The sequence below is a fragment of the Lampris incognitus genome, chromosome 14, assembly GCF_029633865.1.
Source record: "Lampris incognitus isolate fLamInc1 chromosome 14, fLamInc1.hap2, whole genome shotgun sequence".
In the NCBI taxonomy this organism is placed as follows: domain Eukaryota; kingdom Metazoa; phylum Chordata; class Actinopteri; order Lampriformes; family Lampridae; genus Lampris; species Lampris incognitus.
In genome coordinates, this window is record NC_079224.1 from 37,118,031 (window position 1) to 37,138,248 (window position 20,218).

General features: G+C 42.7%; 1 protein-coding gene across 1 annotated transcript in view; it reads right to left on the reverse strand.

Annotated features, from left to right (window-relative positions):
• Positions 1-2,801: 2,801 nt before the first annotated feature.
• LOC130123634 (epidermal retinol dehydrogenase 2-like) overlaps positions 2,802-20,218 on the reverse strand; it is a 36,189-nt gene continuing 18,772 nt past the window's right edge. The window contains exon 7 of the mRNA XM_056292868.1: positions 2,802-6,198. Coding sequence (XP_056148843.1) covers positions 6,102-6,198 — 97 coding nt within the window. The 3' untranslated portion in view covers positions 2,802-6,101. The remainder of the gene's footprint in view (positions 6,199-20,218) is intronic.

A 20,218-nucleotide genomic window follows, 5' to 3' on the forward strand; every position in this document is an offset into this window, starting at 1 on the left:
TTTTGGAGAGCAAGCGAAGAACAGCCACAACCAGCAGCATGCAAGACAGTTTAGGGAGTCAGGTTAAGCGATTTAGGGTCAGAAAGCATGTGGTAAATTTAAGTCTGGACTGTCCTGAGCCAAGAACATGAGCACGTACCTACCAGAGGGCAAAGATAAAGATCTCCATCAGTGAACAAAGTAAAAGCAACATCATCTGTACGGTGTTATGTCTTCTACATGTTATCAGTACAGGATGTTAGGGGTTGTTAACCTGTCCTTGACTCAACACCACCAGCCTGGCACTCTGAGAATTCAATCAGATTTTTTTTTTTAACAGACTACATCTTATTAACATATATGGTTAAAGCGTTAGAGATTTACTAGGGGGACTGATAAGGCATCTCGGTTGACGTAGCAGGATGAGTGATTGTATGGACATGTCATTTCATCCCTACATGGGCAAAATCCCGTCATTATTTTTTGAAATGATTTCACGGTATATTACTTATAGAGGTGTGTGTGTGTGTGTACCAGATTTTTCTATCCTAATGGGAAAAACCTGAAACCACCTACCTGGTGAGGACATTTTATGGGCCCCCATGAGGAAAAGGGTCTATTTTAGGGTTAGGACTTGGTTTAAGGGTTAAGGTTAGCATTAGGATTAGGTTAAGGTTAGGGTAAGGGTTAAGGTTAGGCAAGTAGTTTATGATGGTTAAGGTTAGAGTTAAGGGCTAGGGGATGAATGTAGTCAATGAGGGGTCCCCACAAGTATAGGGTCTATATGTGTGTATATATGTATGTGTATATGTATATATATATATATATGTGTGTGTGTGTGTGTGTGTGTATGTATGTGTATGTATATATGTGTGTGTGTGTGTGAATAAAATGCTTGAACATAGGCGAAATTATTTTTACATTCGTGGTTCTCTGAGGATACTCCAGATGTTATTGCTCGCTCTCTCTCCAGATATCTCCAGATATTACTGCTCTCTCTCTCTCTCTTTGTGGATATCCACAGAGGGGGGGGTGTACCACAGACTATATCCAGTTTATAGTTGTATAATGTCACACACAATAAGTGAGCGTGCACATTGAGGAGCGAATGCGATTAGCCAAGACAGTGAATAAATGTCAACACAAGCAGCAACACTTGACAGGACTATCAGGCACGTCCAAAATGACACAAGAGATCACAGACATTTTCTGAGCGTCAAGTCTGTCAGGGTTATTAAAGAGCGGGATCACGTTTTCCCTTCAGAGTAGCTTTTAGTCTGCTTGGAAGGTTGTCATACAGGTCCTTAATGGTGGCTGCTGAGATATTGAACTGTTTACAGCAAAGACAGCTTCCACTTCCCTCAATCACCGAGGTGAAAAATCTACATGTTGGCATTCGAGAACCTTCCACAAAGGTTCGGTGATGCTCAGATTTGACGGCTGCCTTGTGACTGACAAACGTGTACTGGATTACCTTCCTGGCGTGATGGAGGTTTTATGATTCTGCGCTACAGGAACACCACAAGGGGACAGTTTAAACATTACCCGGTGCACCTGTTGACACAAAATGGCTTCAAGCAGTGTCCCCGGGTGGGTTTACAGCGAGCAATAATTGAATCTGATGAATGATGGGATATGCACATGGTTATCAAATGGCAGCCTAATGAGGTTCACTACATACACGCTGCTGAAACTGTCCCAGGGCTGTGGATTCAGGTCTTTCATGGTTATTGTGTAAAATGCACCTGAAACTCACTGAAACAACTACACAATGTCTTTTGAACTTGTGTTATTTGCCTCGTTTTGTTGTGAAAGCTCATGGATTAAAATGGTGATTCTCAGACCTCTTCTTAAAGTTTACACATACGGTACAGGTAATTGGCATCCAGCTTATTGAGACTCGCCCATGTTGCTCTTTGTAACTTGTGTGTGTATATATAACTTCTACTTATATATATATATATATATATATATATATATATATATATATATATATATAAAAATTCAAATATTGTCAGTTTGGTCAAGGAATATATTTGTATTATGATTCTTTGCATTAATGTGCAAGGGCTAACGTGACATTAAAATGTACAGTTGTGTGTGTTGTTGGAAAGGATGGAAACAGGATGCATGGGCTTCATGGCAACAGTTAAAACTAAACCTGGTTTAGAAAACTTAAAACGGGGGCGTCCGGGTAGCGTAGCGGTCTATTCCGTTGTCTACCAACACGGGGCTCGTCGGTTCGAATCCCCGACTAGCACCTCCTCTGGTCAGTCAGGACGCCTGTTCGAGGGGGAACTGGGGGGAATCGCGTGAGCCTCCCACGGACTACGTCCCCCTGGTAAAACTCCTCACTGTCAGGTGAAAAGAAGCAGCTGGCGACCCCACATATATCGGAGGAGGCACGTGGTAGTCTGCAGCCCTCCCTGGATCAGCAGAGGGGGTGGAGCACCAACTGGGACGGCTCAGAAGAGTGGGGTAATTGGCCAAGTACAATTGGGGCGAAAAAGGAAAAAAAATCCCCCCCCAAAAAGAAAACTTAAAACAACTCCCATAGTTTCAAAATCGATCGTGATGCAGATTTAGACCATGTATCATCTTTCAATGTGTTCAGAAACACTAGGCTCATCTGTGATTTAGCAGGAAGAGTCGGCATAGACTCAAATAAAAGTCCTTCAGATAGTGTCCATTTTAATGTCCCGCATGCTTTGGGAGTACCCATGTCACCTTCTGTCACAAGGAATACTTTACCATCTTTTTTTTTGTAACACTGTCTTCCCATAGCCATTCTTAGTGGATCTCTTGTCTTTCTGCATCCAGCCTTTTTGTCCATTAACAGCTTTATTATTCACAATTATGACAACAAGCTCGTTATCCTTATTACAGTCCATTAGACACATGTAAAAGACACATTTCACCAGTGCTGAACATAACAGCAAATGTTACATTTAATCAACAATGTGTCAGTGATAAAACTCTGTTACATAAGACCATATATGTAACATTACATGCATATATGATAAATCAAATAAATGCCCACAACACACAATTTTTAAGGCTATATGAACCACAAATTTTCTGACTACCAGGGTTAAAAGTAAGTTTTCCACCATAGGGCTTAACTGTCATGTGTAGCTTGCGATGCTAACCAAACCACATGGATTTCATTCCATCTGCCAAACCGCTGGAAAGCAATACTAGCGTTAACCATTACCCAAAAATATCAACTTTACCCGAGTCGAGTCTTTACACTGTACTTATGGTGTGTACTAAGTTTTATGACTAACGTATAAGAACCCGTTTAACTTTGGATATCCATTTTGGGGAAAAATAGTTCTTTTCTTTCACACTATTCCTTAATAAGTTTTAGATTTTATAATAATGAAAATCGAAGTTTTTTGCATCTCCTGTCACATTTTTACCAAGACAACTTGCAGATCAAGAACAAAAAAAAAAAAAAAAACCACCAGATCTTATATTGTACTTCTGCATTTGTCCATTGCATTGATACACCCTAGTTAGAGCGGGTTTGGGACTATGGCTCATGGTCACTGGGGTTGTGGTTCCTTAAGTTGAAAGAGAATATCAAACTGGCGACAGAGGACTCCTTGTGCTTTTTTCAAGGAAGGGAAGTGTAAACCTGGACTACTGTCTACAACGGTCTTGTGTGATCTGGACCCAAAGCTAGTGTTAACAGTGTAACGACCACGGATCAGGGGGCAGCCGGGAATCGAACCTGGGTTCCCCGCACCACGGGCGACTGCGCTAACCAGTCAACTAAACGGTCTGACCCGTTAGACAAGCTAGTGAGTCTACACATCCGTGGTCATTACACTGCTACGCTAGCAAGGTTTGCAACTCCACCTGTCAGGTATAAGAGACATTTCTGGAAACGAGGCGGTCTGAGTATGATGCCTGGGCTGGGCGAGGACTTACAGAGACACATATGCAAGGTGCGGTTTTTGAAATGGCTTGGACCTCACAACACTGCACCAAATGAAAAGATATATCACGACGAAATACAATAACAAACAAAGGGATGACTGATATCAGCAGCATTAGAGCAAACTTCAGCAAAGCATCAGTTATGGAAGACACGTCGGTGGTCACTTTCAGAGGCTGACAATAAGCCATAAAAAGGGGCATGTCAGTCAATGTCAGAGTTCGACTGTTACCGCATTTTCTAAGGAACACTTCAATCTGCAAAAGGAGACATTCACTATTGTCTCCCATCGCGAGAAATAAGACGAAAACGTCGGTCAGCGTTCAGCGATGACTCGGTGGTACCGGGGAATAAGAAGAACGTTTCGTTTTAGGGGCTTCCTTCTTTAAAGATCAGCAATAATTCAGTTAGGAAACAGCTTTCCAAAACTCCCAAATTTAACGAGGCACACACACACACACACACACACATATAGATGATATCACTGAAAACAATGTCTAGGCCCCGTGATCCAGAATTGGATTAGGCGGGTAAAGATAATGGCTGGATGGATGGATGGATGGATGGATGGAGGGATGGATGGAGGGAGGGAGGGAGGGAGGAAGTCAGCTCAGTTCCTTCAAACTGCCAAATCTGCAGCACTGATCTTTATTTCCGAGGCAACATTTCCGCACCATGTAATGACCTAATCTAATTCTAACTACCACTAATGAGTGTTGGACTGGCAACATTGAGACAATATTTTCCAGCTAAATGGGGAAAAAAAAGAAGAAAGAAATTATTGTGTCCAAGATTTGGGACAGCTTTGCGTTACTGTAAGTCAATGATAAATATATTTGGTGGATCTAAAGCCTGAGCGTTTAAAAAAAAGAGAAGTGACACCGAATAGTGAAACTTTTTTTTTTTTAGCCCCCACGGACTCACTTTCTACTCTGTGGAATAAATGTTGTTGCTATGCGATATCAAACAAAACTGATGATTGTGTGGATTTACGTTGCCTAGAAACTGTAGCTTGCTGAGCGTCCTGTCAGAGCACGGGGAACGACTGATGTGCGGGACAACGGCAGAACTTTCTTAGAGACACGGCCCCCTGTGACTGCTGCTGGTCCTCTGGAGACCGCAGGAAAAAGAGATACACATGCCACTTCCTATGTAACTACAGTGCCTTTTGTCACTATTTGTACAGCTACACAAAACATGCAGGCATGTACCAAACAACAACTTTCAATCTGTACTCTTCTTCTAACGCCCAGTAATACATCCCTGATGAGTTCACTATGCAGCATCATGGCATTTCACATACCAGGGACAGGGCAACACAAGGACTTTTTGTTTTTGCACTTGGTTTGAAAGCAGGACAAAATAAACCAAAAATATTGCAGATAATTCTGTTAACGGTTACAAAAAGGAGTTACAGATAAAAACCAGCCACACTAAAATAAATTTGTCATCATTAATTTCAAAACATGGATGGATGAAGGATATCAACACTTAAAAAAATAAGGTTATATTAGCTACAATCCAACATAACAAGAGGCACTCGTAATAATCTGTCTTCAAGTGTGCTTAAGTGAAATGACGAAGGCGGAAATGGCAAGGCAACTGACCACCTTCAGCCCTGTCGTCCAAGCCGTGTACCAGATAGACGAGGATTTGATTTGAATTTCCATAAACTGAAAAGTGATGCCTTGGCATTGTTATTAACTTTAAATCAAGCCAAATATAAATGCTGCTAATGGACACGCTTGAGGTGAGCCGTTCGCTTTGACAACGATGAAACATTTTCGGTAGCCTGAAAGTAGAATGGTTGAGGACGGCTAAGAAATGCAAATGCAAAACTGTTTTGCCCATAAAACGACTACCTGGAAGATGAAAATTAAAAAATACCACGGTATCTTGTTAGGGCAGCGACTTTCACATTACAATTTGTTTGTTAATTACATAAAAACATGTAAATTAGAATCAGATCTTTTTTTTTTGCAAAGCTTATTGTGCTTAGTATAAAATTATGTCTGCATCATACAGCTGACTGAAGGGTTATCAGTCTACTGAAACCTGTCTTCATGGCTTCCTCCAGGATGGGAGGTGGTACTTTAGAAGCACAAGTGTCTCCTTTCTTTTCAGCACTTCTTGAATTCTCTCCATCTTCTTCTTCAGCTCAACGTAGACTCCTCCCTTCTTACTTCAGTTTCTTGCCATGTCCTAGGAAACCGTCCATGATGTTGAAGGCTCCCAGGTACCCTCCCAGGAGAACCCCCTGTTTGATGGGCAGTATACTGTAGAGGGGAAATGCACATAAGGAAATCTGTTATCAAGTGAAATACATGTACTTCTGTGCATCTTTTTTTCCCTCCCCCCATTTTTTTCTCCCCAATTGTATCTGGCCAATTACCTCACTCTTCTGAGCCTTCCCGGTCGCTGCTCCACCCCCTCTCCTGATCCGGGGAGGACTGCAGACTACCACATGCCTCCTCCGATACATGTGGAGTCGCAAACCGCTTCTTTTCACCTGACAATGAGGAGTTTCACGAGGGGAACGTAGCGCGTGGGAGGCTCACGCTATTCCCCCCAGTTCCTCCTCCTCCTCCCCTACTGACCAGAGCAGGTGCTAGTGCAGCGACCAGGACACATACCCAAATCTGGCTTCCCACCCACAGACACGGCCAATTGTGTCTGTAGGGACGCCCAACCAAGCTGGAGGTAACACGGGGATTCGAACTGGTGATCACCGTGTTGGTAGGCAACGGAATAGACCGCTATGCTACCCAGACGCCCCTTCTGTGCATCTTTAAGTGCAGGCCCAATTGAAATCCCCATGGTTAGCTCAGCATGTGATAAGAGCAACATTTTAGTTAATCCTGATAAGAAATCATGAGAAACGTGTCCATCCTGGGTATGTCTTAGTACAAGAGCCAGATTCAGAGACAGGATGAGGAAACAGTAAACATAAAGACAGAGCATATTTAGGAAAGCATGCCTGTTTTTAGTTGTTAAAAAACTGGTTGTTCCTTCTGCTTTTTTTTCCCAGTAAAATCAGTGATGCATTGCAAAGGCAGTGTTCAGATTGTGGATGAGGTCACTGGAGGGGGACATTAAAAGCTGTTTATGTGGTATTGCAGAAATCAACATCTGCTTTACTGAAGACAGAAAGACAATAAAAGCCAATTTAGTTAAGAAAAATGGGCAATTTTTGTACTGTTCAATGGGCAAAGCATGGCATTAACACTGCAAAGGTAATGGACTTGATTCTCACAAGGGCCACTTGTGTTGAAAATGCATGAACTCTGCTGCACACTTTGCATAAAGAGTCCACCGTGTCATGACCCGAAAAGCTGTTTAACTGAAAACGGGTAAAAGTTGTAGTACTAAAAGCATGTAGACATTAAAGCCTTACGACTCCATAACACAACCAAGTCTACATTAGGTTATTAAAGTGTGTAACAGTGTAATAAGACCACGGCTCAACATCTGTGTCTTTTTCAATGGGCAGGAATCAGTTGTGTAAATAACCACTTTGCTTTAAATGCCAGTTTGAAACCATTAGGAGTGTTTGTAAAGTGTGATTGTTGGCTGTTAGATTTAAAAGAGGGATAACAACACATACCTAAAGTCTACTTATACCTGTCCATCCATCACTGTTTACTGATCAGTCACTATGTACACATACAAAAGGAGTTTGGGGATAATGTGTCAGAAACACACATGGTGCTTAAATGCACAGTGGGTTGACTTAACAGTATGTCTATTGGTTAATGGTTTGAGAATAGAAAAAAAGAGCAGGCCTAGAGGATGAAAATGAACTAGATATTTATTGCTGTTATAAACCTTGGCATTTTGTCCATCACAGGCATTTGTAACATATAACATAATGCTGCACTTCTGCTACACCAAAAAGTTCTCATAGTGGTTACTAGAACAATTTGCTTGTTCAGATTGCAAGACAAATAAGCCAAGTTCTCAAACGATCAAACAGATCAAATATCCAATGATTCATCCTCTGTGCCTTATTCACCATACTCAAGGCAAAATGCAGTATGTATAGAGAAGATTATGGATAACTTGAAACCAAAATGATTAGTGGTCCTGCGATACGCCTCTTTTGCTCCTGATGCTTCTTCAGATTTCAAGTACATACAATAGACTCTCTCTAAACAGTCATTCTTTTGCCAAAGTCCCGTCTTCACATGTGTATAAACCAGACTCAGGCTCAGGCCTCGTTTACACCTGGCATTAACATGCATCTTGGGTAATCCGATCACATATGGACAACTCTAAATACAGGTGTGGATGCACCCAAGACCCACTGAGACCGACATTGAGCTTCCATTGCTCAGACCACATGCGGAGGTGGTGTGGGCTGCATATGGCCACATTCTTTTCGCGCCATGTACACCAATGTCTCCTGGGCCACACTGAAGGACCGCCTACTCAATTGGCGTTCTCTGCATAAGCGGAAGTATGTGCTCATTCGCACGCCGCCAGACTAGGCACGGGAAGTGCACTGCTGCCTCCCACCAGTTAAAAAACAACAAAGCATTTGGTCATTGCAAACGGAAATGATGCACGTGTTTATTTGCATACAGGGTGGGGAAGTGAGATCCGATCATAAGTGGTTACTCGAGACGCATTTGGAGACGCATTCTAATCCCAGGTATGAACTGATATACATAGAGCTGTCCACTTGTGATTGGATCACCCAAGACACATTCTAATGCCAGGTGTAAACAGGGCTTCAGATTCTGTTGAAGTTCACCATGAGTTGAATTTGGTGTATTTGTCCATTGTGACCCGGAAAAGTAAACCATCATAAAAAATTTTAGCTTTAGGAAGAAATATTTTGATATAGATTAACAATTCATGTATTCTGTGTTAAAGAGTAAAACTGGTGGAGTTTCTAAGCATTGAGGCTACGTGATGGCACAAAGCAGAGATTTGCTGAATGGCAACATGTTGCAGGGGCGGCTCTGAGCCCTGGAAAGTCCATGGCTGAAAATAAATGGTTGGACATGAAAGTAGAGGCCAATAAGTGCATCATTGTGCACTGCCAAAGTGCAGCTGCCACTGGCAGGGAGAGGGGACTCTGATGCTCCCTCCCTTTGATCACCGAATTGCTGCCATAATGGGGGAACCATTATCAGGGGCATTTTAAAACATAAGAAGAGGGACTGACATTGTTGTGGATGAAGGTACTTTTTGTTTATCACAAATCACATTTTTAAAGAGCGATTACAGAACATCAGCATCCCAACATGTCACAATTTTCCTCATGTTTCTGATGAATGTATGGACGGCAGGCTGCAAGTACATTTTTAGTATTTTGAACGCTGTGTAACAGGTGCTTGTGGTATGTGTGATATGAGTTTAGATGGAATAAATGTGTCTTCTACTCCTCCTAAATGTTCCAGTGCTGTCACTATCCCCGGGAGCAGCTTTTCAAGTCCTATATCTGGTGGGTGTTGTGTTTGTGAGTCCATTAGGTAGGAAATGCAGCAAACAAAGCACACGGATTTTACTACACATTAGTGTCAATATCAAGTGGGATTTCCATCAACCTGAGCTTCACTTCTCATCAGTAGGATGCAAGGTGCCAAGAGGGGCAGGGACTTTCAAGAGAGATCGGTTGACGCCAAAGACTGAATCTTTCCAAAAGTCTGAATTGGTTAAAATAGTTTTCAAGACACAAACTCAATCATGATGTCAAATACTGCATACACAACTTTTTTCCAAGGCAGACATGAATAACGCACTTCTAAAAAGCAAACCTTTTTGGACTTTTCCCCCGTTTTTCTCCCCAATTCTACCACTCTTCCGAGCCATCCCGGTTGCTGCTCCACCCCCTCTGCCAATCTGGGGAGGGCTGCAGACTACCACATGCCTCCTCCGATACATGCCAGCTGCTTCTTTTCACCTGACAGTGAGGAGTTTCGCCAGGGGGACGTAGCACGTGGGACGATCACGCTATTTCTCCCCAGTTTCCCCTACCCCACGAACAGGCGCCCCGACCGACCAGAGGAGGCACTAGTGCAGCGACCAGGACACATACCCACATCGGGCTTCCCACCTGCAGACACGGCCGATTGTGTCTGTGGGGAAGCCCAACCAAGCCGGCAGTACCAGCGATCCCCGTATTGGTAGGTAACGGAATAGACCGCCACGCTAACCGGACACCCCAAAGCAGAGAATTTTTGCATTGTTTTGTATAATATGAACCCTTTAAGCTTTCTGACATGTAAACAAATTCACCACTATTTAAGATTTGTAACAAGAACGGCATACGCAGCACCCCCTACATTTGAAAAGGCGCTCATCCTTCGTTTTAGCATGCATAGGCTTTGAGAGTATACAACTTAGACCACTGACAATGGGATTGCATTTAATAATTTCCAATAATGGAAAATTAATTAGTAATCTCACAGGAGTGCATGTAATGTTTACTCTTCCAGTGGTAATGCACATAATTTGTGTGAACTTGTCTGAATTTGCTGAAACTGGATGTAATAACTCGTTCTCAGAAGGGGAACCTGCTTGTACCGATATGAGAGTTCTATTAAAACATTCTTTTCTAACTGGGAAGAATCCACTCTGCAGCTGCTCTCACATCACCCCATGGTTACCGACCGTTTGATGACTAACAATCCTCTGAATAACAATAGCTGTCTTCAAAAGGCACATGGAGACAAAGATGGAACACAACAACATGTTATTAAAAGCTCGAGTACAATGGCTTTTATGAAACGTCTACTGAGGTGACAGGCGAGGTAACAACTCCATTTGTGCGAGATGGGTGCAAGAGACAAAAAGCTTTCTAAAACAGAATAATGGATGTCCTCACACAAACGGAGCAGAGAAAGAAAAGAAAAATCAAATGACTGAACTGAATTAATCAAAGGGCGAAAACATCTTAGGCTAGGTAGCAACTAAGATTTTTGCTATCTAAGAACAATGTAAGATGGGGGGGGGGGGGGGAGTGTTGCATTCTAATTCTAAATGTAAATCTTTCCTCTAAGCAGTTCCCATCAGAGTCCAAGATCCTGCAGGTTCTCTTTCTAACCAAAACGCCACCAGCCGATTTCATTAATTAGTTTTCCTTCTCAGGTGAAGGTGTGCCAGTTAGTGAACTCAACCGGTATAGTGTTTTGTTGGAACCAAAAACCAAACCACTATTCAAATATACTCGTATTTTGTGTCAAGTGATTTCATCTGACAGTAATTCCATCAACTTTCAAAAATTAGATGTGGCTCCATCTCTGTTGGAACCAAGGCAGCATAAATGTGGCCCTCTATGAGACTGGCAAACATGGACGCCAGTCCAAGCACTCCATATCTGCATCGTACTTGGGACTTGTCGGACTCCAGTAAGCAGGTATCGGGGTCAAATGCATGTAAACGCTCAACATTATATTATCAGACTCACGAAACAAAAATATGTTAATGCGGATGACACCACAGTCGTAGGCCATATCACCAACAATGACGAGACGGCCTACACGGACGAGATTCAGCACCTCACATCATGGTGCACTATCAACAATCTTGTCCTCAATGTGCAGAAGAAGGAGCTGATCGTGGACTTCAGGAGGTCTAGAAGCTGCAGCCACTCCCCCATACACATCAATGGGGTGGAAGTGGAGCATGCCTTCAGCTTTAAATTCCTTGGAGTCCACATCAGCGAGGAACTTTCTTGGATATCAAACACCCAGGCCCTTATGAAAAAGGCCCAACAACGCCTGCATTTCCTGAGGAGGCCGAGGAGCACTCGCCTATCCCCCAAAATTCTCACCAACTTCTACCACTGCACCATAGAGAGCATCCTGAACAGCTGCATCTCAGTGTGGTACGGCAACTGCACATCAGTAGACCAGGAAGCTCTGCAGCGGGTGATCAAGGCGGTCCAGCATATCACCGGTACCCAGCTCCAGCCATAAAATACATTTATCTTCGAACGGGTCTCAGCATCAGCAGAGATCCCACCCACCCCACCCATGGACTGTTTTCCCCCTGTGCTCTGGGAGTTGCTACAGGAGCCTCAGAGCCTGCACTACCAGGCTCAAAAACAGCTTCTTCCCCAAGCTGTTGCCCACCTGAACCTAGCTACCCACTGAATGTCTGTAAATACGTTTACATATTTTGTAGTTGTGTTTTATTTTATCTTATTTTTGTCTTCATCTGTGTGTATCTTATACTGTGTTTGCTGTGTTTGTCTTGCACTGTTTGGCGAAGCCGCAGCTCTTATTTCATTTTTAACATGTGCCTTCACATTGTTTTTAATGACAACAAACTGAATTGAATTGAATGTTAAAGGATTCATGGACTGCAGCTGTGCAACATTTTGCTAAAGTAGGTCTCTGTCGTCATACAAACTGACATCGCATGTTGAGCCGAATGCTGTGACCTTAAAAGGTGAAAAGATAAAGGTTAGAGGTGACGAAATAAATAGGGGAAGATGTGGCAAGGGGACAAAATGAGAGAGACGTTGAAAAAGAAAAGCAAAAAAAAAAGAATAAGGAGAGGAGTAGAAGGGAGACAAGAGGTGAGAATACAAGGTGGTAATGAGCAGGGCTGAGACAAAATGGGGGACAAATGAGAACAGATGATGAAAGGAAAAAAATCAGAAAGACTAGACAAGAACGGCTATGAAGAACGGAGAAGAAGAAAAAGAAGGCTGATTACCAATCAGAGGCTGTAAATCTTGAGTTAAAAAGGTCTGAAATAGAGGAAGGGGTCCATGTTAACCTCAATGAGCTTGCTTTAAAAATAACCCCACAGAGCCGTGTAAGATTATACAAGACCCCTCACAATCAGTTACCTCTTGTCGACCAGAACGTGATTCACGCTACACTTCTGAATCCCAGAAGGGCATTTGACAACCTCCATGGGCATGTTCTGGCCCTTTTTGACAAGGCATCAGTGCAAAAAGGAACACAGCCAGCCTCTCTAAAAAGGCAGCTGAGGTCATCATCGACACACAAGAACAACTCATAATCATAAACTGAGTGAAGACTATAAACAAGGCATGACAATGAGAATAAAAATGCCCACCAGCTAAGCCGTCTTCAGTTTATTATGCAAAAAATCCTGATTCACTACACCGTTTCCAAATAGCAACGAAATACACAATGAAAGCAAGCCTTTGACAGTCTCAAACACATGAAAGTGTATTTAACTGCCACATTTTGTTAGTTCTGGTATGTCAATTCTGGAGTAAAATATATTACAATATCTCTAGTCGGACTTTTGGCAACACCTTCTATGAAGCCTGTTTATTCTGTGTCTGGTCCGAACCGACACCGTCACCCTGTGTTCCTCCCTCTTCTTCAAATATGTATTCACGACAGCCATTTCCATCCTTTTCGCAAAATCCACCACCATCTGTCCTTCCACATTTCTCTCCTTTACACCATACCTGCCCATCACCTCATCACCTCTGTTCCCTTCACCAACATGCACATTGAGGTCCGCTCCAATTACCATGCTCTCCTCCTTGGGTACCCTCTCCACCACTTCATCCAACTCACTCCAGAGTTCTTCCTTCTCTTCCATCTCACACCAAACTTGGGGGGCATATGCGCTGATAACATTCATCAATACACCTTCTATTTCCAGCGTCATACTCATCACTCTGTCTGACACTCTCTTCACCTCCAACACACTCTTGACATACTCTTCCTTCAGAATTACCCCTACCCCATTTCTCCTCCCATCCACAACATGGCACCATGGTACCATAGTAGAAGAGTTACGATAGAGTACTATGGAATAAGCCTTGGAAGATAGTCAGGATAAGTACATCGCACATAATGGGCGTACCTGATGTGGTTAACGAATTGACTGATAATAGCTGGACTTTAACACAGTCCTACTTGTTCTGATGAGCATTTCAAAAAACGTTCAACAAGAAGCGTGTTTTTGATAGTAACCCACTGAATGTTCATATTGTTCTGATAATTGTACTTATAATATTGAACCTCATATGAAAAGCTAGCGCACATTGTTGGTTTTACTGATGAGATGAAAAAAAAACAAAAAACGAGAGCCTGTTAACTCCACCGAGATGCACTTACTTTGTCTCATTTATAAAGTATTTAACGTGTATGTTTTCAATAACGCGCGCATAAAATTACCAAACGTGTATCGGTTCGAAACGGCTGGTTTCCCTATTCAAGATAATGCAAGGTGATGCAGGAATGGCAGTAAAAATGGTCAGGAACATTCATTTATACACAAATTTGCTCTTCTCATGATTTATAGATGAGATCTATTGTGAGTTGGGTCACGATGGTTTGTCATTTTTAAAAAATGGGTCCCCAGTAAAAAAAAAAAGTTTGGGAAACACTGTAATCGGTAATAAAAACCAAGTCTATTTGTGGAAAATCAACAACTTGCCTTTGTTAAGGGAGCTAATATTACCAAATCTATAAATTCTTTGCAGTTCGTTCGCACGGTTTTCATTTAAGTTTGCGGAAACTACTGCCCGTCTTTCACATTAGCATAAAAATACACATTTCGTGCCTTTCTAGTAAGCCAACTTTAACACTTTGACAAAGGACTTTTCCACACCTCCAAGACCAGCACAACATATTTGAATATTCCCAAACCTGTGGAGCAATATCAAGACCGTACCATCTGCTCAGGGGGCCATCTGCAGCAGTGCAGGCGTCCCTTGCTCTGAATGCTTCCCCATGATGCATGCAAAGGGGGGGCAGCTACTGATGTGAATTTTTGGGTTACTGCCTGACATGCACTACTGTCACCGTCACTACGACCATGCAAATCGTAAGAGCATTAGAGCAGTACCATTCATGTTGCCAGAAGAAACAGTAACCAAAATCTTTTTGAGTAAATGGTAGTAGCTCTTACAAGTGTCTATGTAAAGGAGGAGTTTTATGAATTCTGGTCATTTAGGGTTTTTTTTTCTTCTTTAAGATAACAATACACTTTGCTGAGTGGGTTATGTTGGATTGTATTACAAATGTGCACGTGTTAGTGTCCATGTGATATGGGAAGTTGATAACGAGTGTGCAATGATCATGTTCACGTGGAGAGCAAATATGTTTTGCACTGAAAAACGTGTGCTTGAACTCATCTCACAGTATTGTTCAATGTGTTTTTCCATAAAGCTTCTGAAACTCTGCTGTAGAAGTGTGTGTGTGTGTGGGGGGGGGGGGGTCCCGATTAGTTTTGCTGAATCAGTAGCTTCAATTCATGACATCTAAATGAGACAAGACTTTTGAGCTTTTCATTTATTCCGGTATACGAGTCCTTCTGATCCAAGCAGTGACAGGGTCCCGTAGAAGTCTCGCATACTAATCAGTGTTACGCTGACAAATATATTCACTGATGGCCTACTTAAATACTGCGTAATAACACTCTGCAACTGCAATTTCAAATCATTGCAAATCTGACATTTGCACTTCGATCATGTAAGGTGATTAAGCTGAAGTGTTTGCCGTACTGAGCAATTGTTAAAAATGTTCAAAAGGGGTTTGTCATTTATTTCAGACATGGTAGTAAGGGGTTCTTCCTATTTCATCCCAATTGGACATGCCCAATTCTCTGTTCCCCCAATGAGCACACCCACTACAGTAGTTGTGAATAGTGCAGACCTCCACATGCATCCTCTCGACACACTTGGTGCGAGCTGACGGCTTCTTTCCAGCTTCAGGTTTCTCCAGTAGAATAAAACATGTGGCGGCTCACCACAGGACCCACCGCACCTATGCAGGCACCGCACCACCCGTCGGAAGCAGTAATTACAACAGCGGAAGAGGGTTTTATCATAGTGTTCTACCCCTGGAAGAAAGATTGCATAGATGTTCTTCCTAAAACCAGCTGTCAGGTTTTGTTGTTGAAACTGCCACCATGGCAATCAATTTTACCACCTTAAAGGTAAAACCAACATGTTGTCACCTCAAAAAAATGTAATAATAATAGTAATCATTACATTTATATAGTGCTTTTCTAGACACCTAAAGCGCTTCACAGAGAGGGGCAGAAACTCATCTCAACCACCACCAATGTGTAGCACCCACCTGGGTGATGCATGGCAGCCATGTTGAGCCAGAACACTCACCACACATCAACTTTAGGTGGGTTGATTAGGTGGCCAGATGGAGAGAGCCAGGATTTGGAATTTAGCCAGGACACCGGGGAACCCCCTACTCTTTGCGATAAGTGCCATGGGATCTTTAATGACCACAGTGAGACAGGACCTCGGTTTAACGTCTCATCTGAAAGACGGCATCTCCTACAGCACACTGTCCCCGTCACTGCACTGGGGCATTGGGATTTGATATTTGTTGTTTTTATTAGGACCAGAGGGAAGACTGCCCCCACTGGCCCACCACCACCACTTCTGGCAGCAACTCATTTTCCCCGGAGGTCTCCCATCCAAATAGTAGCCAAGCCCACACCTGCTTAGCTTCCGTCATTTGGCAGAGCCAGGGTACATGTTGGTATGGCTGCCAGTTCAAGGCTTGCTACCTCTTTAACAGCAGCATTTTGCTATCATAAATGTTGAGATGCAAGCACTTTACATAAACTCATGCAAATTAGATTCATGGAACATTGCAAAACAATTTATTACACTTACAAAACATTTTCATCTTTCAAGAAAAGCCCCTAAAACAAGAAAAGGATTTAGCCCATACACATCTTAATGTCAACACATTTGTTCCAAGTCAGTTAAGCTGAAATGAAAAACTACATGAAAGAACTAGGTCACATTTTTTATTGTGGTCCTTTTCATTCAAAAATTAAAATCTGCCAAAGCTACAACAGGAGAACCAAGACTCTAATCTGCAGTCATGAAGACACAAAACCCGGAGCTGCACAAATCCCAGTGTAAACCGGCTTCATCGACACCTAGAATCTCACTTAGCCCTCCAGAAGAATTTAAAGATGAGCCCAAATGTTAAATGAAAACACTGGTGGCTTATACTTCTCCCTCACTGACCCAGCTCTGGAATTTGTCTAAGGGGCGTTACTAAGAAAGTCTTGATTCTCTTTCTGGTTAAGGTAGTGGTCTTAAAATATACATCGTATAGATCATACAGGAAACAATCAGATGTGTTTTAATGCCTCTTGAAGTCAATGCAAAATTATCATCTTGGTGAGTTCACTATTTAAAAAAACAAAACTCAAAATCGACACCAAGACCACCACTGAAACAGTTCCTCCACAAGCAACATTATACACTGCAATCACAGTAGCACAGTAAAGTTAATGACATGGTCAAATTGTTGCCCATCAACTCAACTAAAAAAAATATTTATATTTTTTTTACTTTCAGCAGAAGATGACGCCTGAAATGACAGCAGTTTCGGCCTTCGTCTGTTTAGGACAGTGGTCACCAACCCTGCTCCTGGAGAGCTACCGTCCTGCCGGTTTTCACTCCAACCCTAATCTAACACACCTGATTCAATTAATCAAGGTCTTGTTAAGTAGGTAATCGGTAGAATCAGGTGTTAAATTAGGGTTGGAGTGAAAACCGGCAGGACAGTAACTCTCCAGGAGCAGGGTTGGTGACCAATGGTTTAGGAGAACCAGTATATACGGTGCCCTACGGAAAACACCTAGCCCGTCTTTCCATTAATCTCATCTTTCCCTTCACGGCAGCTTTGATGGCCATAGAATTTTTCCTGCAACTCTTTTCTTCCTGAGCAGAAACCGCACAATAATTTCTGAACAGACTCAAGAGGTTACATTTTGTTAGTTTGCTAATGGAAACTGGGGTGCAGAACGAGTTGGGTATGGCAGCGGGCCATGTCAGAGAATCCAAGGTACCTGCCGAGGAGTGAGGTCAGCTTCCAGTTTACAGCACTAGCGAGGATGATGGGAGGGAGAGGACAGACAATGTCTATACAGTGCACAGCAATGTATAACACACAATGGCACGACATCAAAATATTTAAAGGTCCGATGAAATGAAAATTGTGTTTTCATTCTCGTTACCTATTAATTCTAAAGCAGTTTTAAATGGATGGACATAAATATATCTTATTTTTGAGTTTCTAAGAATGTTTTTTTCCTTCTACCTAACAAATGCAATAACTTTTTTTTTAAGACACATTAGTCCATCTGTAATGGACTGGTGACCTGTCCAGGGTGTCTACCCACCTGCCGCCCAATGACTGCTGGGATAGGCTCCAGCATCCCTGAGACCCTGAGCAGGATAAGCAGTTTGGATAGTCACATCAGTCTGCACACTAAAAAAATTGTTTCCAATGTCTTGGGTGTTAGATGTGAGAAGATGGGTGATCTTTTACCACTAAATTGAAAATAACCAATCACATATCAATGTCCTTCTTCTAAAAGTGACCGGCCGTTTTTAGCTGTTAGTCAAATCAACCTCCCTACCCTCACAAAATCCAACCCAACCCTTTCGTTTCATTCGTATAAATCGTGGGAGTCTTAAGACGCCCTGAATGCCATTTCATGGGATCTTTAATTTTGAGCTGGTTCAGTTTAACAAATGCATCAACAAGACAACAAGATGGAATAAGGGAGTATAAAAGCAGAGGAGACAGAAAGAAGGGAGAATGTGAGATGGTGTGTGTGTGTGTGTGTGTGTGTGTGTGTGTGTGTATATATATATATATATATATATATGTATATATATATATATCTCCACTATGGCATTGCACCAGTCTTAATCACCTTATTATTATTCATCTCCTGTGCATCTCTTCTCTCCTCAGGAAGTCAACCATGTAAATCCACTCTCCCTACAAATGCGTCATTTCTGACCTTTTCTACTCACAACAGAAATTAATTTTTAAACACGAGATGCTGACCCAACTGAGTCCTAACAACAGAGCCAATCAATGAGAGATGGACTGTGGCTGGCAAAACAGGGGACATTGTCATGTTGACAAATCACAGATACATGACAAGACGGCTCTGCCTGGAGCTGCGCCAGAAGAGGAAACACCGAGGGCGGTCTGACAGGACACATAACCGGGGCAGGCTAAGCTAACTGCTAGCCCATGCAGACAGCAGTTCTGACAGTCATCCTGGCTGGCATTCGTTCTTTCGGACAGTGAAAGTTTTGGACTGTCTTGCACTGAATGGCCTGTGCTGTTAACTGTTTGTGTTTTATGTGGTTTTATCTTTTGCGTTGCACTGCTGTGGGTGGGAGAAACGAAATTTCGTTTCGTTGGTGTACGCAAGTACCTAGGTGAAATGACAATAAATTGTTCCTGAATCCTGAAGACGCAGAAATGCACAGCCGTCTAATCAAATCAATAAAAAGCTCATTCCAAATACTCTAAGCCAGTCATAGAGTTTAAGTGCGTGTCAACATACTGACAATGTCCAGGTAGCGTGACGGTCTATTCCGTTGCCTACCAACACGGAGATCACCGGTTTGAATCCCATGATACCTCCGGCTTAGTCAGGCGTCCCTACAGACATAGTTGACCATGCCTGTGGGTGGGAAGCCGGATGTGGGTATGTGTCCTGGTGGCTGCACTAGTGCCTCCTCTGGTCGGTCTGGGCGCCTGTTCAGGGGGGAGGAGGAACTGGGGAGAATAGTGTGATCCTCCCACGCGCTACGTCCCCCTGGCCAAACTCCTCACTGTCAGGTGAAAAGAAGCAGCTGGGGACTCCACATGTATCGGAGGAGGCATGTGGTAGTCTGCAGCCCTCCCCGGATCAGCAGAGGGTGTGGCGCAGTGACCAGAATGGCTTGGAAGAGTGGGGTAATTGGCCAAGTGCAACTGGGGAGAAAAAAAAAAGGGGGGGGGTACTCTGACATTCTCTTGGAACCCTCCCCGTCAATACATTGATTGCTATATTAACTAGAATCTATTACATATGCACTGAACACTAAACTTCTAGTCAATACAAGTCATCCATGTCAGCCAACACAGTAAGGACACTGACAAACAGCACATTGTCTGCCATACAGACAATCAGCCATGTGACGTCAACAACACACTAGTCCCTGCGCTTCCAACAAGACAGATGCTAGTTGGTGGATGACTGAACTGTGTACACACACCCATGCAAAATGGTAAAGCCAAAAGGAAAACAGATGATTTTAGAAAACCCAGTAGTGTACCGCTGTCACCCGACTTGCGGCTTTGCTTACACTGTAGTTCGTTGAGGATTTGTGTCAGTCAAAATTCATGCAAAGTCAGATTTCATGCAAAGAACAATAGAAAAAACGGTTGTCTCCAAATTTTGAATAAAGTTCCAAAAAAGTTAAAACTGTTAACTCCAACAAACTCTCCACTCCACCACCACTGTGATCATTCCATCAATTGCAATTTTCATTGAGTTCTTTCTTGGTCATTT